At 43.4% G+C, this 25,178-nt stretch overlaps 1 protein-coding gene across 3 annotated transcripts; it reads left to right on the forward strand.

Annotated features, from left to right (window-relative positions):
- On the forward strand, positions 1 to 24,053 carry LOC114432604 (adhesion G protein-coupled receptor L1). Of its 3 annotated transcripts, none has more exons than XM_028400718.1 (26): positions 1 to 56; positions 6,977 to 7,096; positions 8,825 to 9,038; positions 9,542 to 9,651; positions 10,490 to 10,504; positions 11,873 to 12,080; positions 12,605 to 12,869; positions 12,962 to 13,301; positions 13,385 to 13,678; positions 14,428 to 14,531; positions 14,661 to 14,846; positions 14,961 to 14,999; positions 15,079 to 15,259; positions 15,346 to 15,468; positions 16,398 to 16,615; positions 16,727 to 16,900; positions 17,771 to 17,983; positions 18,068 to 18,288; positions 18,394 to 18,460; positions 18,595 to 18,683; positions 19,806 to 19,974; positions 20,067 to 20,216; positions 20,295 to 20,391; positions 20,486 to 20,596; positions 20,848 to 20,871; positions 21,207 to 24,053. In XM_028400718.1, exons 2-26 carry the CDS (start codon positions 7,027 to 7,029, stop codon positions 23,186 to 23,188), a joined length of 5,664 nt encoding a protein of 1,887 aa, XP_028256519.1. In that variant the 5' UTR covers positions 1 to 56; positions 6,977 to 7,026; the 3' UTR covers positions 23,189 to 24,053. The 3 variants fall into 3 exon arrangements, with proteins under 3 accessions (XP_028256519.1, XP_028256528.1, XP_028256536.1); XM_028400727.1 differs by having other exon boundaries at positions 20,851 to 20,871; XM_028400735.1 differs by lacking the exon at positions 20,848 to 20,871.
- Positions 24,054 to 25,178: the final 1,125 nt, after the last annotated feature.

The raw sequence follows: 25,178 nt of genomic DNA on the forward strand, positions 1-25,178 counted from the left end.
GGGAGACGCAGTGAGAGAGGAGGAGGAGGACGACGAGGGAAACCGGAGGATTGACGGTAAGATATGGATATAGGCTATGAGGATGCACCCCGCCCCTCCTCTCTCGCTCTCTCTCTCTATCCCTCTCTCTCTCTCTCTCTCTCTCTGTACTCACATGTACATACATGATCAATGCTCAAGAAGACAGCAGAGGTGCCCTGCTTCTTCGCTGTTGCCACTATGTTGTTGCTGCTGTCAAGGGCCATTTGAACACTGAAGAACAGGGATCTGATGTGTGGCTGTGCTGAGGCTGCTACCACTTGCTGCCATTAAACCTGGGTCAGTAGTGTAGGACTGTGAGGCATGAGTGCTGTGAAATATTCATGGGCACGTGATTAGCCTCCTTTGGGCCTCAGAGGAAGACAGGGAGGGGAAACAGTGCCTGTAGTGACTTAGGGTGTCCCAAACTGGCACAGCAGAGGTGTCTGTTAAGGATGGGCTTAAATCCACACACCTTGATTGCAGTGTGTTGTGTGCTGCAGTGAAAAGAGATGTAAACACACACACAAACACACACACACACATGGGTTTGTGCAGGTTTGGTTTGCTGATTCACCATGGATGGGAACATGAGGAGAAAAGAGAAAGACTGAGTGAGAGTCCATTATCAATATTTCAAAGAGGTGTTACCCAGGCACTCCACTACAGGAGTCCTGTTCACATTAAAGAGGGAAAAAATGAGTCTGCCTGATAAAGGATCTAATCGCATAAAATAGGCGAAGGAGGTGAAGGAGATTCATCCTGTGTCTGTCCAGTGTCTTGTCTATTAAATAGATTCTATTGAAGCCACAGTTTGTTGAAAGGAAAATGTTGTTTTGTGAATGTAGACCAAACAAAACCCTTCATCTATGGATTTGACCTACACAGTATGTACTTGTGGACTGTACTGAGGAGAGGCAGGTTTGAAAACCTCGCAGATGCATCTCTCTTTTTTGCAGCTTCTTTGTGGAATTGAATCCGAGCAAAGAATCAGTCCATAAATCTTGAAAACTGCTCTTTTTGTCATATTCAAAGACAGATTGATGATCGTTTGTTTCTTTTAAGACATCTTGCTGTGCAGAAGAATGTTATTTCTTACCTTCGTTGGGATTTTTCTTTGTCCAGAGCGATGCGGTGCTCGCAGGCATTGGATGAATGGCTTTTTACTAAGTGGGTATTGGAAATCAGATATTTACTACACAGTTTGATGAAGCTTAAAAGAATTCATGATACTACTTTTATCATAATATCTATAGCCACCATATTAGCCACATGTTGTTTGTCTTTGTGTTGTTATATGTTTATATCTTTTTTGCTAATGAATGACACTCAGAATGTAAGTACGGGGAGGTGGAGAGAGAGAGAGAGTCTGTCACTATAACTGTACACAACCATTGAAAAAAAAGCTACTAAGCTTGATGTATTACAATAAGGTGCAGTAGTAGTGCCACCTGCTATGTTGACGTTTCAACTAGATTATTTCTGGTGTTACCATATGTGTATTTTTCAGACAATATCAATAATTGGTTGATGAATATGATGATAATTGCCATTGGACAGTGGTTGTCACCCATGACTTAAATGGTTTAAGACATCCCTGTTTCTAATAAGGCTCTAGGTCATGTTTCTAATATTCAGGTCACCGTGAACTTGACTGTCACCTTGACATAGCAACCTTCACATGCAATCTTCTCACCTTCTAAAAAGCACTCTGTTTTTCTTTGCTAATGTTCTGCTTAGGCTTGTGTCGTATCATTCTTTCATTGTGAGATGGCAGCTGTACTGTTCTTCATACGTCAAAGGCCCTTTGGGGCCTGAATCTGGTATGGGGAGGCCTGTGACACCAGCCAAGTCTGGTTCTATAAAAATCTGACATCGACATCCATTTTCTGGCCTCTTTAATGGAGGGAATGAGATGACTGGGTCAGTGGAGGAGGCCAGACAAAGAGACAGGGAGAGACAGAGAGGTGTAGAGAGGAGAAAGGAGACGAAGGATGCTCAGTGGTTGATGTGAATCTCCTGTCACGTTCAATTTTTTATACATTTGTTATGAGTTGAGTGTGTGTGAGAGAGAAAAACCTTTTTGGGTATTTTTATTTAGATATATCTAGATAGAAGCAGTGCTTTGAGCTGAACACTGAAAAATATATGTGTACCAACAAATTTTAATAAGGTGACTCACTTAGTTTTGTGTGTGTGCATGTTCATGTTCATGTGCCCATGCTGTGTATGTTAAATGGGAAAGAGAAACAAAGGTAATGAGGTTTGTTTCCATGTAGGGATCATTTACATCAACCACTGAGGAGAAAAAAGCAAATTGATTTGCTTAAACCACTCAGAGAGCGACACACACACACACACACACACACACATACACACACATACAAAAACACACAATTTGGATGGATTTTCTGTCATTTGACTTGTAAAACATGCCATATTTGTGTCTTTCTACTCAGACCACCTCAGACAGGTTTCTCTCATGTCTCTTTGAATCCATCAGACACTCTGAGTCAGTCTCCCTGTTTGTGCTGTGAGCATTTTGTGCAGCCTGTGCAGAGCCGTGCATGGACGGATCAGTGTAATATCAATATCATGATATGAGGATGAGGAAATTTCACGTATATATAAAAGAGCTTTCAGTTAAAACTGTTAAACCTTGCCTTGATTTCAGACCTTTGGATATAACATGACCCGGAATAATGGCAGTCTTACATCAATATTTATTTATTTATTTATTAGTATAACATGAACGCATAGATCTCTTAATAGGTTGATGACATTTTCTGTACACCAGAGTGGGCTGTGGATGCACTGACAAGCATCATGATCAGCTTGGAGCAAACACACAATAATTATTGTGTTGAGACTACTGTAAATCAGATATCATTTTGTTCTGGGTTGTTTGTTGCACTAGAATTCTGTGGTGGCTGAGAAAACACATGCAAATTGACAAAACACAAAAAAACAGTATCCATTTCACCACACATACCTTGCAAGTACAACACAATCAAATACAGCACCAATAACAACAGAAATGTTTCCATTGGTCTGGTTGGTTTATTTTAACATCCTGGTTGCATTATTCTTTGGCTTTTTTGCTCAACATTGGCATTTCTTAGCTAGAGCTGTCTTTTGTTTAAGGTCCCTGGCAATGATGGAATCTAACTAAGTATTTGTACTTCTTTACTGTACTTTGCTGTATTTTGACATATTTACTTAAGTTAAAAATAATAGGGCACACTTTAGACTATTAGTCCATTACATTTTGCAGCTATAATCAATACTTTCTACTCCACTACTTTCTACTATATTTGTTGTTACTCGTTACATTTTATGAATACAGTTTTACCCAAAAGTTGCCTTGGTCAACACAACAATATATATTGTGTTGCTGTCTCCTAAGTTTGAACCAATCAGGTTGCTTTATCAGCTCCAGTGATAGCAGAGCTGGTGTTTGGCAGCAGCACAGCAGTAGATAGACTGTCACTGGCCTCCTGTCCTAACCTTAACATTGAACATGAATCCAGAGTCAGCCTCCTCTGAACTGAGCCACCTGTGGGCGTATTTAAAAACAATTGGTGGATATAACAGAGTACTTGAGTACTGACATTTACTTTTAATACTTTAAGTAAAAGTAAAGCACTTAAGACATTCACCTAATTGTTGCTGAGCACTTCTACTTTTACTTAAGTATATATTTCACTCATAATTGTATAAAGCACCAAGCTTCAGTACTTCCTCCACCAGTGGTATGTGGAAACATTTTGTCTTTGTGTTGTGAGCATTTGCAGCTTGTGTTGTCAAATTGATGAAGGTGTGTTTTGTAATTTGTAGGTGTTTTGTTAAGATGCAGTGCATTGGGCTTTACGCTGTAGTGAAAGTGATTGATAAATGAGTGAGCACACTTACAATCTTGGAGATGCTCCAACGCAGGGAAAGTGCTTATAGTGCACAAATGCAGGGTGTGCTTTTAACCGGAGAGAGCGCATGCTGAGGGCAGGATTACGATCCTGATGAATATGTGAGGAAACATATCAATGTTTAATCAGTCTTCCTGCAGTCTTTAGAAGAGGCTCGATTCTTTAGGTGAAAGAAAATTAAACGGTTTCTCTTGCAAAAATCTATGTCTGTCTGCCACACATAGTACTGATACTCACATGATGAATATATATTTATGCTGTTTACTCCCATTTTTCTAAGCCTGATTCAGCCAGCACAAACCCTAATGCTCTTAGCAGTGCTGAACATGCATTGGAAGCCCTCATGCTCTGAACTTGGCCCTGATCGCCGTCTGTGTTTCCTGCCTGCGACAAGCGAATGATTGACAGAGGGCGACACCTTCTTTCCCCAGAGTCATGCATCGACCAGACAAACATACAGGCTCTAAAACCCTGTAAGTGGCTTTGACTGCTGCATGTAGGCCTCAGCCCTCTGGGAGCTCTAGAGGTCAATGCTCTGAAAGTGGCTTGTCGTCACAGAGTGCACTGTGGAGAGTTTGAATCCTTAAATATATAATCCACAGTGACAAGAAAAATTCTTACTTTTATTAAAAAGTATTTTGCTTCTTATGCAATGTTGGGATTTTTCTGTCTCCCCCATTCTTGATTGCTGTCACTCTCTCTCTGTCTTCTGTCTACACACACACACACACTCATTTGTCTATTAGGAATGTAACACTACAAGGCTGTTTTGTCACTTTGTGCTTCAAAGTGATCTGCCCTCAGGCACTGGTAGCTCCCTGACCAAAAAGAAGGGGGGGCTGTTACACTCTCCCTCAATGGATTTTATGGCCTCCACCTCCAACAGTGTGAATCTTTGTAACTGGTATGATTTCATGTCAGACATCCTAGAACAGCAAGTCAGTTATTATTATTTTTTTTATGGCTTTAAAAGGAGGCAAACCACAAAGGTGATGATTTACAAGCTTTCTAAAGCTCACTGGCATCTGTCATTGCAAAGCTGTGAAGTCAACACACACTTTAAATCCACATGTATTTATTTTGAATTATTGTGGTAATTATTTTCAAAGATGCCAAATGTGTCATGCAAGATACTATTCAGATGAATGCTGCAGCTATAAAAACAAATCTACTGTAAGCCTTGTAAACATAACAGAGTGCTTGAACAAGCAGCTTGTAAAAAAGGTTACAACAACCTTGAAGATGCTCACAGAGAACAATTGCATATTAAAAATATATATATATATATATATATATATATATATATATATATATATATATATATATATATATATATATATATATATATATATATAATTATATAATAATAAAGATATTTACTGCATTATTTACTGCGCTGTGCTGTGAATGCATGTTTTCTATGCAAGCTACATGTCAGTAGTTACGTATATGTACGCACAGTACAGTATGTACATTTGTGTGTGTGTGTGTAATTTATTTCACTCCAGGCCCTCCACTCACACGCTCTCACTTAGAGATTGCTGCTCCTCCAAGTAGGCCGGCCGGTGGCCCGGGGCTGGATTTTGGTTGCAGGCAGGGAGCATGGTGGTGCAAACAGGGGGACTGGGTGTGTGGCTTTGTCAAGGGCCATCAGTGTCCTTGCTCTACTTACTCTGCATCAACACTTAAGGCTGTGTGTGTATGGGAGAGAGAGAGAGAGAGAGAGAGAGAGAGAGTTGGGGTTGCAAGAACATGCTGCCATAAGGGTTTTGGATGACATGAGTGTGTGCATGTGTGTGTGTCAGTTTGTGTGTGTGTCTATGTGTTAAAACATGGAAATGTTCTCATTTCGTTGGGTCTATTGTGTACTATATATGGAGTGTGCATGTGTGTTTGTATCACAGTGATCCTGAGGCCTTTAATACAGTCTTGTTGGTTCAGTGGATTCAAAGAAGGCAGAGGTCTCTCTTTTCTAAGTTGTGTGTGTGTGTGTGTGTGTGTGTGTGTGTCTTTGAATGCATGTTGGACATTTGTTGAGATGTGACCTAAATCTGTCTGCCATCATTACCTAACAAGAAGATGGAGAGAGAGAAAAGCAAGTCACAAACACAAACACACAAGCACACATATGTTTATCCACACACACACATTATGCTGACATACATACAAACACACACTCTCCAGACTGTAATGTTGGTGCACATTGCAGCAACAGATTGAAAAACCGAACAGGAAAAAAACACAGAGATGCTATGATGAGCATGTTGATGTTTCTGCCTCTGTTCAGCATCCTGTCCGGAGCCAAAGGTTTCATCTATATTAAGGAGTCGTATTACTGTTGTTCTCTTGAAGCTCATCTTCGTGCGTCCCGTATGTTCCTGTAGTAAAATTCCACAGCGCACCAGTGCCTTCATCGCCTCCTATCCCTTCAGTCAGCTGTTTACCTCGTTACACCTGCTGGAGAAGAGAGATCGTCTCTACGACATCATTTATTCAGGATTACTGAAAAGTGGCCTAAGCTGAGCCCAACCCTCTGCCACTCTCTCACTCTCTCCCTCACTCTCTCTCCCTGTGTGTGTGTTGAAGATGGACAGATTAAGGCTCTTTTATGGGTCAGTGGCCAGTATTGCTTCTGGCTAATTACGGACTTAAAACACAAAGTCTCCCTCACAATCGCACAGATAGTACACACGCCCAGCGTATCTCCTGGCTCCCTCCTCCCTGAGACTGCACATTGCTATCACCATGGTAACAGCAGATTGAGGGACTTTTTGCTGCACCGATTGTTCAATTGTTATCTCTTTATTTTGCTCTCTCTCACAGTCTGTCTGTCTCTCAATTATTCTGTCCTCTTCTCACACTGCTGTGTTTTTTTTCTATCTGCACTCTTTCATTGTGTGAATGGGTTATTGACTAGGAAACACACACACTCTCTCTCTCACACACACACACACACACACAGAGGTCTGCACACAAGAGGAGAGGGTGTGCAGCTCTTTACTCTCAGTCTCACGCTTCCACTGCTTCCTTCCCAGGCTCTCCAAACACGGCTGGTGGTGTGACGTCCTAACTCTTCCTGCCCAGCATGGCTGCGTTACTGTGGTTTGTGGGGGTGTGTGTGCTCACGCTGGTTCACTTCGCCCCCTCTGACCAAGGTAAGTTTTACGTGCAGATGTTGAACCTGGCTGTATTCAGCAGGATGAATCCTTAATAATGACTGAAAAAAATATGGAAGTGATGAAGTGTTTGAAAGGCTATGTCTCTTGTACACAAAAGATGACACCTGAACATGTGTGTGTAGTGAAAATGAGTGTTTGAGAAACTGCCCACAGCTCTTAGTCAATAAAACAAGCAGTCTTTCAGCACCATGGACAGTTACAGTACACCAGCAGCATACTAATCACGCCGACATGTGGGTTTAATCCTGATGCAGCAAACACCTTGTCATTTGCACGATACTCAAGCTGATGTGAACAACCGGATTAAGTTAATGGTAATGGGATTTTCTCCAATAACCCTGGTTTAGACAGATTTGTATGGCAGTCAGGTGAGTGTTCGCGTGTAATATATTCTGATTCAGCCCTCAAAGGAAAGGGAAATAAAATCCCATACTCGTCAGATTGTGTTTACCGAGCACCTGACAGTCAGTGTTATGCTCCCCACTGACTTAACACACACAAGATATTGGGATGTACCCACGCATCGCGTCACATAACATGTTCGTTGGTGTCACAGTGAAAGTGCGATGTGATTTATGTCAACTGTCACACTCCGCATCTGGAGATCCTTCCCACACACGTGATTAAATATGCGGTGCTGGACAAGTTTGCATGTGTTTTAACTGTGTTAGTAACACTTCGCCTTGATTTTCCTGAGGAAGTCAGAGAAATATGACTTTTGCCTGGCAGATCAATGCTATGCATCTATGTCTTTGTACATGGTCTGTTTAAATATTTAGTGTCTGCCCTCATCACTTGGGGTATAACCTGGAGGGATTGTTTCTAGAGTGTGTACAAAATGACGCTGTTAGTCAGACTATCAGTGCTCCCTTAATTTTCCTTTTAGTGCCAACATGAGATACCAGATGTCTCGCTACACATAAACATCTGGAAAGTCGTCCTTTGAAACTATTTGGCAAGAACAGGCAGTTGATAGACGAACATCTGCCTGTCACCGTCTATTAGAGATTATAGATTAACCAGATTGCTTCTGCTGTCTCTATAGAACCTACATAAATGCCTTAAACATGCCTGTAGTTGCCAATGGTTCCTCACAGAACGCTGAATAGGCCAGCTGGTAGTCCAAACATCTGTCTCATAATCTGCTTTATAACACCTAACTTGAGTGATGTGTTAAAGAGCTGCTAGCGTGGCTTTTGCTGACACAGACACCACTGCTTTGATTCTTGTTATAATACTGCTTCAAGGCCCTCTTAAAGCTACAAACATGCACAGTAGATACGTGCCTTGAGTAGCGCACATTCCGTGCAGACACACACCTTTAAAGAATAAAGTCTTCCTCATGTAGCCTCTCTTCTAACTAAGCATCTGTTTTAGTTTGCAGTGTGTGTACTGTTGTGTTGCCCTTTGTAGCTAGAAGCTAATATGTGGAAATTTGCAAATAGCTTTGTGTGTAGTCATTGACGATGTGCACAAACTCTGTGTGTGTCCAAAAGAATAAACTCAAGGTCTTAATTTATAAATAATAAAGTTTTCTTCTTAGTTTAAAGTTTTCTTCTAGCTTCTTGAAAAGACAGGCTTCCGTGTTTGTTCAGACAGAATAAGCTTAAAGAAAATCAGATTAAGATTTTCAAACAAATCAAAACAAGTAAATCCTATCTCCATCTTTCTTCTCTTCTTTTCTCTTCTTCCCCTCATACGCAGCTATGTCCCGAGCCGCCATGCCATTCGGGCTGCTGCGCAGGGAATTGGCATGTGAGGGGTACCCCATAGAGCTGCGCTGCCCAGGAAGTGATGTGGTAATGGTGGAGACTGCCAATTATGGACGAACTGATGACAAAATCTGTGACGCAGACCCATTCCAGATGGAGAACACACAGTGTTACCTCCCTGATGCATTAAAGATTATGTCCCAGAGGTGTGTAATATTGTGTGTGCAAGTGTGGTTATGGCAAATACACAAACTATAATGTATTTCTTGAGCTTTAAACATGTCCAAATCAATAAGAGTGTCTGTTGTTGTGGACAAACTGTATGACATATGTGTTGATTAGGAGGAAATATTAGACAAAGCCAATGCTGGTGTTTTGTGTGTCATGTGTATATGCAAGAGCAGCAGTCCCTCCAGCTGAGTCTGAGTGCCTGGCTGCACCATTAGCTGTGTACTCAGCAGTGTTTTCCTAGAAGAACTGATCAATATTCAGCGAGTGGGAGCGTAGATAAATGGAGTGTCCTTTGCTTCCCCTTTCCTGTATGTTAATCACTGTCCTTCTTTTCTTTGTTTTCTCATTCCATCACTCGCCGGGCCAATCCATCTATCCACCCAACCATCCACCCATCCGTCCATCCGTCCATCCTTCCATCCGTCCATCCATCCATCCATCCATCCATCCATCCATTAATCGCTCTGCTCACCTCCAGGTGTAACAACAGGACTCAGTGTGTTGTGGTCGCTGGGGTCGATGTCTTCCCAGACCCCTGTCCTGGAACATACAAGTACCTGGAGATCCAGTATGAATGTGTCCCTTACAGTGAGTATGCGTATATATATATATATATATATATATATAAATACAACTACACAGATAAACACACACACACGTACTGTACATATGCGCAGACAAACATGTTTACACCCTGATTTAACCTGTTTTTGTCAATGTGTTTTTATAACGTGATGTTTCCTGAGAGATTGATGGATAGAAAAAGTTTTTTATTTTTTCTCAGGGAGTGTGTGTGCATGTTTTTGAAAAACAAAAAAGGAAGTTGGATGGAGGAAGTACAGAGAGAGAGAGAGAGAGAGAGAAACTGTAGGGAATTTGTAAACTGTATGTCTATTGTGTTTGGGTGTGTGTATGCACTTGCGTCTGCAGTGGTGTGTGTGTGTGTTTTCTTTTCCAGATTCACACCACAGGAGTTGCTCTCTTTTCTCCACAGGAGCCTGATTGAAGGAAGGAGCGATGGTGGGGGAGGGAAAAGGGGAGGTAAAGGGGAGGTAGAGGGGAGGGGAGGGGGAGGAAGAGGAGAGAAGAGGAGTATGTTTGGTCTTTTTTGTGCTTCTTCTTCCTTTTTATGTGAAAAATAATGTTTGTGGTGAGAATGAGTTCCAAAGTCTTTATCTTTGCAATTCTTTCTTTCTTTCTTTCTTTCTTTCTTTCTTTCTTTCTTTCTTTCTTTCTTTCTTTCTTTCTTTCTTTCTTTCTTTCTTTTCTTTCTTTCTTTCTTTCTTTCTTTCTTTCTCTTCCCCCCTTCACCTGCTTTCTCTCTCTTCCCTTTGCTCTTGCTTGTTTCTTGCTTCTCTTCACTTCCCTTCTTTCATCCTCTGACTTTTCTTTCTTTCTCTCCCTCTTTTTTCCTATGCTTGAGTAGAAGTGGACCAAAAAGGTAAAGACAATACATTGTAGCATCTTGATCTTTCCTTACCCCACCCCCCGACCCCCTCTCTCTCCTTCTTATCCTCTCTCCTACCATATCTCTCTTCCTCCTACCCTAGGACGTTGTTTCGTAGTCATGCTGGATGTTGCCCCCTTCCCCTTTTTTTCATTTCCTACTCCGTTCTTTTCCCCCCATTTTTTCCATCTCTTGTTGTATAGAAAACCGTCCTTTTATCCAGTTTTATCCAGGTTCTGCACCTACTCTCTCTCTTTCTTTCTTTCTTCAGTTTTCTCCCATCTTGCTCCTGGTCGATCTCTCTCTGTCTCTCTGATTTCTCTCCCTTAGTCTCTCTGTGCACGCAAACATAAACACAACTGCTCACACAAATATAAACACAGTTTTCCTTTTTTGCCTCTCTGCTCTATTTCGTTTTAACACACAAGCTTTCTTTCTTTCTTTCTTTCTTTCTTTCTTTCTTTCTTTCTTTCTTTCTTTCTTTCTTCTTCTTTCTTTCTTTCTTTCTTTCTTTCTTTTTCTTTCTTTCTTTCTTTCTTTCTTTTCTTTTTCTTTCTTTCTTTCTTTCTTTCTTTCTTTCTTTCTTTCTTTCTTTCTTGTCCGATCATCCTCTTCATGCTTATTTTCCCTTTTCTTCCCTTATAGGAAGAGCCCCTTATTTATCTTCATAGGAAAAATAAGACAAAATTTGTGTGTATTATATCCGTCTGGTTGTGTGCTTACCAAGCACTGCTTACTTGTGTGAGTGTGTGTGTGTGTGTGTGTGTGTGTGTATGCGTGTGCATGCCTATTTGCATGCCAGTGTGAGATTGTACAGTATACATATGTGTCCCATACAGTTATTGACATGTCGGTGGACCAATCGTTGTGCTCGGCGTTAACTAACCTGCCCTCTCATTCACTTCAAGGCAAAATTTAGCCCCGCCTACTGCGTCCCTGACTCTACCTCACACTCTTTTTCACTCTTTTTGCACTAACCCACACACACATGCACACACACAGACAGACAGAGCACATGAACACACTCAAACACCTTTCATTGCAGTGTCCCTGTTGTATTACTCACCACACACACACTAACAGTGTGTGATTTTCAACACTTTTACGTCTCTTCTGTTGCTCGTCTCTTGAGATCAGCACAAGTGTTTTAAATCCCTCTCTCTTTTTCTCTTCATTCTTTATTTCTTAAACTCGCTGCATCGACTGCATCTGATTCAATCCATTTTTCATTGCATTGATCCATTCTCTCCCCGCACCTGCCTCCACTTCCTTTCCATTCTTCCTTCCTGCTCTTTTGCTCCCTTCCTCTTTCTCTCCTTCCTCACATCCTGCTATCAACCCTCCCTGACTTCCATTTTCCAGTTTTCGTGTGTCCTGGCTCACTGCTCAGCATCCAGCCAGCCTCCTCGCTCCTGGAGGCGGAGCATCAGTCAGGGGCCTGGTGTAAAGACCCCCTACAGGCTGGTGACCGGCTGTATGTCATGCCGTGGACACCATATAGGACAGAGGTGCTGTATGAGTATGCCTCTTGGGATGACTACCGCCAAAACAGAGTCACAACTACCTATAAGTGAGTGTTTTGTATTCTCAATGCATTAATGAGATCATTGATCAGTAGATTTGTTTTTATATAGATTAATTGTTTAATCATCTTATTAAATAATCAATGAAAAAAGCAATTACTGTATGCTAACCTTGGGAACCAATTTCCTGTTCAGCTGAATCAATTTAGATTGAAAACAGAGACCAAGTTTTTGCTTTTTGGCTGGAATTTATTTGCAGAGATAGTAAGTTCAACACCACCGTGGCATCAATTAAACATGCAGTTTAATAGGTTCAGCCTTGTGGACCCTACAATCCATGACCCTAGTGGTCTAACTAGGTGAAGTCTACTCTACTTAATCAACATTTTTCTGGACATTGCACTAAGAATATTCACAGGACTATGGTGCAAGGTGTATAAACAAAACACCTAACAAGTGAATATGATATTGCCGGGACTTGTTAATTATTCCCATCTTAATATAGGTAAGTATTGTTAGAAGGAGCAGGTTCAAGCCTGAGAATCCTCACTTGTGTTTTACTGTGTCCTAGGCTGCCTAGCCGTGTGGATGGCACAGGCTTTGTGGTGTATGATGGTGCCGTATTTTATAACAAGGAGCGAACACGCAACCTGGTCAAGTATGACTTGCGGACACGCATCAAGAGTGGTGAGGCAGTGGTAGTCAATGCCAACTACCATGACACCTCGCCTTACCGCTGGGGTGGGAAGTCGGACATTGATCTGGCAGTGGATGAGAACGGCCTGTGGGTTATCTACTCTACTGAAGCAAATAATGGACGCATCGTAGTCAGCCAGGTAGGAGGAATGAAAATGGATGATTTGAGTTTGAAAGGAAGAAAAACGCAAAATACACACCATACCAATCTCATGTCTTTCCCAATTTGCAGGTGAATCCGTACACCCTTCGTTTTGAGGGTACGTGGGCCACCGGCTTTGACAAACGATGGGCGAGTAACGCCTTCATGGCCTGCGGTGTACTCTACGTTGTGCGCTCCGTCTTCCAGGATGATGAGGGACAGGCAGATGGCCGGGTTGGCAGTGACATGGTGGTTTACGCCTATGACACCAGCCGAGGGCAGGAGCTACCTGTGCAGATACCGTTCCCCAACCCTTACCAGTACATCTCCTCCATAGATTACAACCCCAGAGACAACCAGCTTTATGTGTGGAATAACTACTATGTGCTGAGATACCCTCTGCAGTTCACACCTCCACCACCTACTAAAGGTTTGTGGAACATGAGCAGTGGTGTAATTGGATATGCAGCAGGTACAAAATCTAGAGTGTCTGCTGTGTTTTCCTCCATCCAGGTCCCCTTTCCTCTCTGATGACGACCGTCCGCTCCTACACAACTACAGTTGCGCTGACCCCTGTTCGACCGTCAGCCTCACACCCAATTGGCGTTATCAACAGGGGGCCTTTTGATCAGCGTCCAATCACAGCTATGGTTCCTCTGACCCCACGCCCTCCACTGCGTGTCCCCCTAGCACCTGGGGGGCCTGGTCAGGTGGGCGGTTGTGAAGGCCGGGTGGCCCGAGGGGTGCAGTGGCCCCCAACCTTAAAGGGAGAAACAGTGGAGAGGCCATGCCCTAAAGGGTCTCTGGGTAGGTGTTTGACATGTTTGTGCAGCTTGTCAATGTGTGTGTGTGTGTTTTTTGCATGTGTGTATCTTGTTTCCCTTTGAAATATAGTCAGATGTCCTCTCTTTGAACTTCAAATGAGACAGAAAAAGAAAGAGGGACAGGTTACAGTGTGCAAGGTTCGGCAGCTCTTCCTCTCGCTGTGCAGCTGTCCTCCTCAGCCCAGCGTGTCTCTAAGGAGAAGCTGCCATGCAGAATATGCAGATATGTCGTGGTGCACTTTGCATTTGAAGATGAAGAGCAAAGATTCCACTGAGCTTTTAGCTTTTAGCTCATGATTTTGGTAATGATCACATAACACTTGCCCAAATTTCTAAACATAGTGTTTTAACACATTTCAAATCAAGGATCAATCATGCTTGGATTGGCTGATCAGCTTCTCAGTGCAAAAAATAACCAAAAATGAAAGAATGGAATGGAGGAAAGCAAACAATAAAGACATTTGCATCTCATCTCTTTTTTTCATTAACAAATACAGACCACTGCCACCTGCTGGAGTGGAGAGGTAAATAACACAGGTGCTAGCTGGCCATTTGATGTCGCCTTTCAAGTGCCAATGTTTGACTCGGACACAGATGACATGGCGATGCTGCCATTTAACTTTGTGGCAAAGGAAAAACAAGCACAGTCGTGACAAACCACCTCCAGTCCTGTTAACCACAAGCAGTCCTTTCTCTGTCTGACTCTCTGTGCCACCCTTTCTGTCTCTGCAGGTATCGCCTCATATCAATGCATGTCGTCTCCAGTAGGCTGGAACTCCAGAGGGCCTGACCTTTCCAATTGTACCTCTCCCTGGGTCAGCCAAATCGCACAGAAGGTAAGTCACACACAACCAACCAACAATACATGCGCTCTGTGCAAACGCCCTAAAGCCAGTCAGCAAGCAGTTCTCTTGCATTTAAATGTCAAAATATTTGACATTATAAACACCCCCGCCTCACTGCAGATTAAGAGTGGAGAGAACGCTGCCAACATCGCTGGGGAGCTGGTCAACCTGACCCGGGGCCGGATCTATGCTGGTGATGTCAGCATGTCGGTCAGGCTAGTGGAACAGCTGTTGGACATACTGGACTCTCAGCTACAGGCCTTGAGACCAGCCAATAAAGAGTCAGCATCACGCAGTTACAGCAAGGTATATTGTTCATGTTGTCAATGCGGATGTGAAATTGATTTTACTGGAAATGAAAGCAGAAATGTCAGCGATGACGATTCAAACAGGTAATGTTTGATATGTTTCTTCTTTTAGCTGCAGAAGAGAGAACGCACATGTAAAGCTTACGTTCAGGTAAAACAGACAAACACACAGACAGACTGAATGACTGAGTGAGTGACTGACTGGTTTAACGCTGTCTCTCTGTTTCCAGGCTGTTGTTGAGATTGTGGATAACCTGCTGGGTCCTGAAGCTCTTGTGTCCTGGGCTGATATGAGCAGTCTTGATCAGTCACGGTCTGCATCCCTGCTATTAGACGCCGTAGAGAAAGGAGCATTTCTGTTGGCAAACAATCTGTATGAGGGCCGCTTCAGTGATAGGGCTCCAAATATCGGTGTGTGTTCTTTCTCTTTCTTTGTCTTTGCACTTTCACATGATTCCACATGATTATTCTGTACCCTCTTTCTCTTTAATGCACAGATCTGGAGGTGTATGTACTAAACACAGAGGCAGATATACAGGACTTGACGTTCCCTCACTCCTACGACAGCGACAGCATCCTACAGATTTCAGCACAGGCCCTGCAACAGTATAGCAACAATGGTCTGTAACACACAAATAAGCTAACTTTCAGTATATGTTTTATGATGATTGTGGCCTAAAGCAAGTTCAAATGAGTTATACATATCAATTGTAAGCTTGTGATAATAGTAAACATTATTTTGATATACTCATCAAGGATGTGATTGTGACAGATCAATGACTGACACAACAATTGACACAGAGCTGAGTGTCTCTTCAGAGAATGTCTGTGTAGTTATCCACAACAAACTTCAAACAACTGAAGTGTCAGCTCATTGGGTCCTGAACCTCCTGGGCCTGATGAGAAGCAGGCTTGACACAACATGTGATGTTGGCAAGCAGCCATGTTGAGGGTCACCCATGAAGGATTTCTGCAGCAGTTTGTAACCATAGATGAAATATGGAGTCCTCTGCTTTCAATCAGACATTTAAAAAAACAAGAGAAGTACATCAGTGAGCACTATAAAGCAAAGTGATGACCTCTCCTTTGGATGCAGAGGGAGTGCTGCTGGTGGACTACTTGACAAAGGGTCACACTTTTACAAGGGTCTATTGTGCTGATCTCTTGAGACAGGAGAAAGTATAAAGTCCACAGTGCTGATGGCTGCCATCCAGGACTGAATTTGAACTTGTCCATCACTCACCTAAATTGCCACCCTTAGACTGCTGACTCTTCTCCTAAATGAAGGTAGAGCTCACTGTATCATGTAACAGTGATGATAAAGTCATTACTACCCTGACACTGCAACAAAGATGGGATTTTGTGCTCCATGACTGTGGAGGGAGTAAACTAAAGAATAAACGTGCTATAGGTTTTCTAAAATGGACCCTTTCTGCCTCAGGCTACATGTAAACCATGGTTTGGACCTAGCCATACAGTATTGTGTAACCTTGAATGCGGATGTGGATGAATGTTTCCTTCCTCTTCGTTTTGTCCTCTCTGTTTTCAGGCCAGGTTAAGCTGGTCCTTACACTCTACAAGAATCTGGGCTCCTTTCTGACCACCCAGAACTCGACCCTGCGGCTTGGACTGGGCCTGAGCCAAGCCTCTGAAGCCAGGCGTAGAAGCCTTGTGGTCAACTCTCATGTCATCTCAGCCTCTGTGCACCCAGGCACCAACAGAGTGTACCTCACCGAGCCGGTGATCTTCACCCTTAGGCACCTGCAGGTCTGAATTTAAATCTGATCAGCTCTAAATGAATATTTTGTAGTATATAGTTCTGGTCTTTATTGTCCTTTGGAAGCAAGTTTTTTTTTGGTTTCATTTTTTTCTCCACAGCTGGAGAACCACTTTGGTCCCAATTGTTCTTTCTGGAATGCATCAGGGGTTTCTGGGACTGGCAGGTGGTCCACACAGGGATGCCGCTTGTTACATACAAATAACACACATACTACCTGCGCATGCAGCCATCTGTCCAGCTATGCTGTCCTTATGGCGTTCCAGCAACCTGCTGTAAGTGAGGCACACCACATATTACTACCCTGTCATCACTATCACATACATTTTTCTACCCTGCTGTTGTTCTGTAATCGCATAAAATGTTGAGCTTATTGACCAGCAGTCAGGAGCTTAGTCAAGAGGTTAAAACATTAATGGTTAAAGGTCTTGTTTAAGGTCCACCAGTGTCCACCAATGTCTCCCTTACTTTGACATTTGCTTTGAAACAGTTGGACTTCTTCCCTGCTGTCTTCTCCTAAGTGTTGCTTAAAAAGCACAGAAAGACAGATAATTGTGGGTTGCATCTGTAAGAGTGAGGCAGTGATGAATGCAGCAGGATATTTTGTTCTGCCATGAAATTAAATTAGGTGTTCTCTGTGTGTGTGCGATGTTCCCTTTTCCCTTTGTTGGGTGTGATTTTATCCATTTAAATAGATGTTATGTAACCCTCAAGGACACAGACAGCTTTCTGCACCACACAATACATCCACATATGCTTCTATATATATATATATATATATATATATATATAATATATATATATATATATATATATATATATATATATATATATATATATATGTAATATGTAATTGCAGACCCAGTTATACATACATATATATATATATATATATATATGTATAACTGGGTCTGCAATTACACATGTACACACTTTGACCTCTTTCCTGTCTCCTACCACTGATTTCAATCAATAAAATTATGTATGTACATTTTTCCCTTTGAATTCAGTTCAAATAAGATGAAATTGAAATTTTGTTGAAGTCAGAGTAAAAAAAATATAAATATATAAAATAATTCAAGTGTTAGAAAATTCCGAAGCTTTTAAAATGTCAACTTTGCTAACACATGATTTTTCCTCTCCAGTTTGGTGTCGGTGTTGAAGAGCTTCTGGTCTACGTGGTATCCTGGGTTGGCATCTCTGTAGCACTGGTGTGTTTGGCTACTTGCCTTACCACCCTGTGCTGCCAGGGGGCACCCTGGCACACAGATCACAGCACCATTCATTGCAACCTGTGGGCCAACATGCTCATCACTGAACTTCTCTTCCTTGTTGGTGCCAACAAGACTCAGTACACTGTAAGTATTCAAGCAGTTTTAAAGCACTCTGCATTGATGCCAATATTTTAAGATTATAAATAATTGTGGTGGTCATATTTGCAGGTTGTGTGCTCCATCACTGCTGGCCTGCTGCACTTTTCGCTGCTCTCAGTGTTTTGCTGGTTGTGTCTGGAGGGGGTAGAACTGTACCTGCTGCAGCGAGAGGTGTTTGAGGGACGCAACTCCAGACGGAAATATTTCTACCTGTGTGGTTACTCTGTTCCTGGGCTGGTTGTGGCTGTGTCTGCAGCCATTGACTTCAGAGGCTACGGCTCAAAAACTGCGTAAGTGGACTTGGTGTGTGTGTGTGTGTGTATACACGCTAATGGATGAGGACAGTTTATTCTTGAGGTTCTTATTTGACTGTGATTTGTGTGTGTGTTGTGTAGATGTTGGCTCCGCACAGACAATTACTTCATCTGGAGTTTCCTTGGACCTGTAGCCGTCATCATCACGGTCAGAGTTCCTGCACTCATTCAATTACCAGCCTATATATCCCTCCTGTGGAGTGATTAAATATCATTATGTTCAGTCATTATTAATGAAAATCTGTCTGACTGTGTTTGATCCTTGTCCTTTTATGGCCTCAGTTGAACCTGGTTGTTCTGGTGATGACCTTACATAAGATGCACAGCACTGCTGCATTAAAGCCAGACTCCAGTCGCCATGACAACCTGAGGTTAGTACCAGTGTCTCAAAAGAAAAAGAAAATGGCTGATGTACCTTTTTCTTTAGAGACGCTGCTGTAGCCTTTGTCCAAGGCCTATCCAGTGATTAGGTTTGCTCCTTAGTTGTCCTTTTTTGAATTTGTATAGCACCACTGCTGCAGCAAAAAAGTCATTCAACAACCACCCGGATTTTCTGGTTAAAGCTACATAAGCTCTGCTTGCTCTGGAAGCTAGACTTAGAGTTGATGCTATAATCTGTGTGCAGAGAAGCAAAAGCATAGAAAGAGTCTATACTAGGAACAAATCCCAGCTGGTCAGCTTTGCCCTAAATTCTGCTCTCCAGTGGTCATTTACCAAGAGCTTCAGTCTTTGTTGCTGTTTGATCATTGATCTGTCCATCATTTTGATGGACAGAGGGTTAGGATCAATGACTATAAAAGGAGAATAGCTCACTGGTCAGTGCTACTAAATTGGGATTGGAGGCAGATTAGGTGCTAGGTTCGATCCATTATCCCCCCCAAGTTCCACAGAGTGGTTTACAGGTTGACCCTAGCTTGATAGTATGTAGCTGTCATGTATTAACATTTACATTTTAAATGAAAATCATACAAATTAACAGAACCTAGAAAGTGATAATCTGCAGTAGAGGTTTTAAATTTGTTTTTTCTTTAGTTCGGTAAGGTCTGTTTTGTACTGTAAACCATTTATTATACAGATTTAGAGAAGCAACAGTTTCAAGTCGAACAATTACAGTCATTTTAAAGCTAGAATAAAATGTACTGCACCAGCCTTGACAGCAGCATGACCCCATGTTGTGTCTGCATCTTTCTGAGTAAGTAAAGGTCAAACCTCAGCATCACTGTTGAAAAGAAAAATAGAGGGGGAAAATACTTGCAATCAGCAAAGGGTAAAAAGTCAGCTAGGCTGTGTGTAATGACTAACAAGAACAAGTTTGTGCACCGACACCTGCCAGAATGTTCTTTGAGTCACTGTTTTTAGTTCTTATTTTAAAGACAGACAGCTTGCAGGGAGGGAGACTTTCACAAAGATCCATCCGATCTCTCCTTTTATAACATGCCCAGTTAAATAAAAGGGGCTTGTCAGAAAAACTAAAATTCAATTATGTTGTGCAGGGCGTGGGCGGTGGGCTCCCTGACGCTGCTCTTCCTCCAAAGTGTCACCTGGTCCTCAGGCCTGATGTTCCTGTCCGCTCCATCTCTCCTCCTGGCCTACCTCTTCTCATCCCTCAACACAGCCCAGGGCCTCCTTATCACCATACTGCACTGCACCCTCGCCAGGAAGGTCAGGCTCACAAGTCATAATGTACCTATAACTGTAAGTGTCTCTCATCATTTTCTGTGAGACTGACCAGTCTTGTACATGATTAAATGCAGGGTCAGAAGGATTATGGCCGGTGCCTGCGACTGTCGCAGTGCTGTGCGACTTCTTCGTCCAACTCTCCAGACTCTGTGAAGGGTGCCGCGCTTCGATCCAATAGCCGCTACACCAGCAGCCAGAGTCGCAGAGCCACTGCTAACAGACAGGTGTGCATGAGTGCATACTGACTCTGTCTCTCTGTGCCTGAGTTTGTTTTTGACCGAGTGCGATATTTCATGTTTCAGAGTCGTATCAGAAGGATGTGGAATGACACTGTTCGCAGACAGACTGAATCCTCTTTCATTGCAGCAGATGTTAACAACACACCTACCCTTAACCGAGGTGACCTTTAGTGATTTTAAAATCTCTGATGCATCCCTTCTATTATGTGGATGAGAAAATATTAATCTGTCTTTCTCTTTTTCTCAATCATCAGCTGCTCTGGGCAACCATTTTCTAACAAACCAAGTGCTGCAAACTCACGCTGGAGCATCACCTTATGACACAATGCTGGCCCAGGGATACAATCAACCCTTCACATCCACAGGTAAATCTCAGTACACTCTGCAGTACATGTACCCTCCTCCTTGTTATCTTTATCTGTCTTTTTATTTATGTGTGCACACAGAACCTTGCAAAAATCTAAATCTAAATTACAGAATGTTGGGGATTTTTGCTTTACGCAGATATTTGCATGGTACTGTTTGAATGTGCTGTTTTACTTTACAAACTGTTGTTTGTCTTTTATATGGATTTTGACACTTTCCCTCTCTGTCTTTCTGTCCTAACGTGGACCAGTAGGAACCTTCAGAAACAAACAGAGTATGCGCTCTTCCCTCTTGTGCTCACTTGTATCATTGAGCCCCACTTCCTTGTGCACCGTGGTTCAATTCATAGACTATCTGTGCAGTCTTTGCACACAGTAACACACACATGCAGACCCTAAAGGCATAACAAACATCTCTCCATGTGGCTACATGACCAAACATTTCATCAAAGAATATTGTTAATCTTCTCGGTAGAGCCCATAGCCTGCACATGAACACCTAGAACTGCCCATTCATGCATTTATTCATTCATATTAATCTATTTATATGTTCTTCTAGAGTTTTCCTGTGTTTCTTTTGACACTGGTATCTTCCTTTTTCTCCAAACAGAGGGTGTTGTGTCACAGAGCCAGGAGTCTTGTGGATTGGACAGTGTTTGTCTCAACGGAGGTTACACCCCCAACACCTTCACCCTACACGGTCTGGGGACGACCCCCGGATCACGAGCTGGTGTGGTGGGCAGCACTGACCTTCTGAGGGAGGGAGGAGTCGGGATAGGAGGGGATGACATCTCCCCAGCCCTCCTCACGCCACATGGGTCCACAGATCTTGGCAGCGGGACTGGAATGCGCCGTAATCTGTCTGACGCAGCGGCGCTGGAGAAGATGATCATCTCAGAGCTGGTGCAGAGCAATTTGAGGCCATCAGTTCCTATGCCTGTTCCTCCTGAACGCTACGGGAGCTTGGCAAGGCCGCATCACCACGACAGGCCGGCTCTCACTCACACTGCCACTTTGAGTCGACATGCACAGCCACCCCAAGAAGGCTCGGCTGCCACCATGCAGCCCAGCACACGCCACAATGTTCAAGAGGGCTGGGTGCACACCAGGCACCTCACACAAGACACTGAGACACATTCCACAACACGTGGGCCAGATCATGCCACAACACCGCGCTTACAAGATGGCTGGTCCCATGTGCGTATTTCTGGAGATTCTGAGTCTCGTGATGCATTTAAAGATGGAGACCGGTCACAGCTGCAAGGTACTCTGGGTCGTCGTGGGCTCCCGGACAGGCAGCAAGCACGTCCGCCTGATGTTCAAGCTCGACCCTACTCCACCCTCAGCCGCACCCCTGGCACTCTGTCCCGCCACCGGAGCACAGTGGAGTCCAGCGGCGGCCCTGACAGAGACAGGGAGAGAGACCGGGATCGTTACCGGGACAGGCCCCTCCCACCTCCGCCTCCTCCACCCCCACAAGATTCTGAGCCCTTGTACAAGGCTCTGGAAGAGCCACTGCTGATGAAGCAGAGGGAGACAAACATAGAGACCTGGAGAAGTGGCCAAGACACAGAGAAGGATGAGACGTTTCTATTAAAAAGAGACGGAATGATAGATGAATGGAGGGCTGGAGCTGAGAGGGGACGCGATGAATCTTTTAGTTCTCAGAAGAGAGATGAGGAGATGGACGAATGGAGAGGTGGCATAGACAGAGGGAGGGAGGAATCTCATATGCTGGAGAAGAGAGAGGGAAGGATGGAGGTGTGGCGAGGTGTAGAGACGGAACAAGGAGAGACTTTCATAACTCAGAAGAAAGATTTTGGGATGGATGGGTGGAGAGGTGGGATAGAGAGAGAGAAAGACGAATCCCTATTTTTAAAGGACAGAGATGGGTGGAGAGCAGGAATTGAACGTGAGAGTGAGAAACAGAAGGATAGAGCACTGGATGTGTGGAGGGGAGGTATGGATATAGACAGGGAGGAGTCCTTCCTGTTTGAGAGCAACGATGGAGGTCTAGATGGACGGAAAAGGGGTAAAGAGAGAGGGTCTCTTCGGTATCATGGTGAACGAGAAGATTCTGATGGCTTCACTCTGCCTTTGACACCTGACCTTGACCTTGACCCTGACTCCTCACCTATCTACGCTCGAGATTCAAACCCCTCCCCGCTCTACCCTGGTGACCACCGCTCACCTCCGCTTAGCATCTTCCCCAGAAGCTCTCCTCCAACAAATATCTTTGCTCCACGAGAGACAAACTCACCTCCCAGTAACCTCTATTCCCGCCACTCTCCGCAGGTGTACAGCCGCAGCAGCTCCCCTCCTCGCTTCTACACACGCACGTCACCCCCGACCCTCTCCTACCCAGACAGCAGCCCTGAAGGTCCAGAGGAAGTCAGCCCCACTGGTCAACCACAGAGGCCCGCCTTGGAGCTGCCCTACAGTCTAGGGCGACCACCACTGGGCCCTCGGCCCAATCACCTGCAGACCTTCTACCAACCGCCGCCACTGGCAACCAATGGAGATGCAGGGTACACAGCAGAGCCAACTTCTGAAGGAGAGGACGGACAGATGCAGCGAGTGACGAGCCTGTGACTAGGGCGGTGGTGATTGGGGGATAGAACCCAGGGAGGAGGAGGAGATCGAGGGTGATAACAACAACAAAAAATATTAATGACCAGACTGATGGAAACAACAATGATTAAGGAGATAAAAGGATAATGATGACAGATCATTAAGATGATAGTGATGGCTCCTCCCTGCTTCTATCTCCTGATCACCACGAGACTTCCCCCTTTTCATGTTTTGTTACTTTTGTATGACTGTGATCCACTTAAACTCTCCTTCCTCCTCTTGCTCTCTTTTTTTCAAACCCTGCTGTGTCTTCCCATTCCATCGGTGCGTATCCTGATCGGCCTCATCGTCTAAGTTTCTATTGCTTCATCGGCTGGGTGTTGCCCCTCCCTGTAGCAAGCAAACAGTGTGTCAAAGAAGCACTTGTGTGTTGCCAAAAAAAAATCCTTTCAAAGAACATGTGCATGACTTTATAGTAGCTTTACAAGGCTACATACTGTAGGAGGAAGTGCTCAAGTGTGCGTGACCGTACATGCGAGTGTGTGTGTGTGTGTGTGTGCGTGCGTGCGTGTAGCTTGATGAGCATGTGTGTGTATGTATGAGTGTGTATATATTATGTGTGGGAGAGAGAGTGTGTGTATATATATACATCATTCTTGTATAATTAATGTATCACAGTGAAGCATTTTATCTATAACAACTGGAGGGCCTCTTACATACATACATCCCCTCCTACTGATTTTGAACTGTTGACCAATTCTATTTCACATCAAGACCAAAACCTCTGACCCCCTCCTCATCTCGCTCACCCAGACCTGCCGCTAACTGTTGGCGATAGACCTTGTTGCCATGGAGTTTGTCATAGCAACCGAACTCTTGACTGCAGAGCCGGAGATCATATAAAAAACCTCAGAACTTTTCTGCAACCCTCTGAAATCCTTGTACATATCGACCTCAAGTGTTCTGATTGTATTGTATTGCTATTGAAGTTCAAGTAAACATGTGAAATAAATGTTCCAGTCTTTCTGTTTGTGTGCGTGTACAGAGAGAGAGAAGAGCGAACTGGCTTAGAGAATGATATAAAAACACATTTATAGGCAGCAGTAGAATCCATTTATGTTATTTGATACATGCTGAGTAAGAAGGAAATATACATACACGTTTAAAACATTTAAAACTACATTTAAAGGCAAAATTTATATTATACTTATCCACTCTACCCTGGCAAATTCTCATAATGATTTACTGATCAAAAATATCATTAGTGCCCTGCTGCAGCCACTCAGAAACAGGACAGTTTACAGCAGTACCTTCCTGTACCTGTGTCACATGGGCTTTTGCGCTGCCCCTTTAGGAGACTTCTAAGTGTACTGATTCTTTTTTGATAACATTGTAAAATAACATTGTTTTCCAACAACACGTTTGGCACCTAAGATGTCCAGATAATTTTTGTAATGCTAAATAATATCTAAATGGATGCCAGTTAACATAATGTGTCATCTTTCATTGTAAGGGTGGCTGAACCGTTCCCTGAACACACGCTATATAAGCTCCTGTCCCTTTAAGCCACCCCCTCCCCTCTCCCCCACTCTGATTGGCTAGCTTTGAGGAAGTGCCTTCTTCTGAACACACCACTTCATTTATGCCACTGTGCAGGTTCTGGAAGCAAACTCAAACCCCAAAAAGTACCTGTCTGGAATATATAAGCTTGAATGAAGCTCCACAACGACTGCACCAGGAATTCTTTGTTTGGTAAATATTACACTTTTTTTCATGTATTTACCAAGAAGGCTGCGTTTGGTTGTGCTGTGACTGGATTAAATGACAGTGTAAAGTAATCCCAGCAGAAACAATATCAGAAAATCAGGAACACGTGTTCAACAATTCCACCACACAGGCAATACAAATACTAAATCCTTACAGGACCCTTAAATGTGGTATTGTGAGTGGGACATGTTTTTTGAAAGCTGCTTGTCTGCTAGTCATCAGTGGTATTATAAATGACCTGAGG

This window comes from Parambassis ranga, chromosome 1, assembly GCF_900634625.1.
Source record: "Parambassis ranga chromosome 1, fParRan2.1, whole genome shotgun sequence".
NCBI classification, from domain to species: Eukaryota; Metazoa; Chordata; class Actinopteri; family Ambassidae; genus Parambassis; species Parambassis ranga.

Excerpts from the sequence above, each read along its gene's own strand:
- LOC114432604 (XM_028400718.1), top strand. The coding sequence starts at position 7,027 with ATGGCTGCGTTACTGTGGTTTGTGGGGGTGTGTGTGCTCACGCTGGTT. Across the intron at positions 14,847-14,960 it reads CATCACGCAGTTACAGCAAG|CTGCAGAAGAGAGAACGCAC; the intron begins GTATATTGTTCA and ends TTCTTCTTTTAG. Across the intron at positions 15,469-16,397 it reads GCAACAGTATAGCAACAATG|GCCAGGTTAAGCTGGTCCTT; the intron begins GTCTGTAACACA and ends CTCTGTTTTCAG.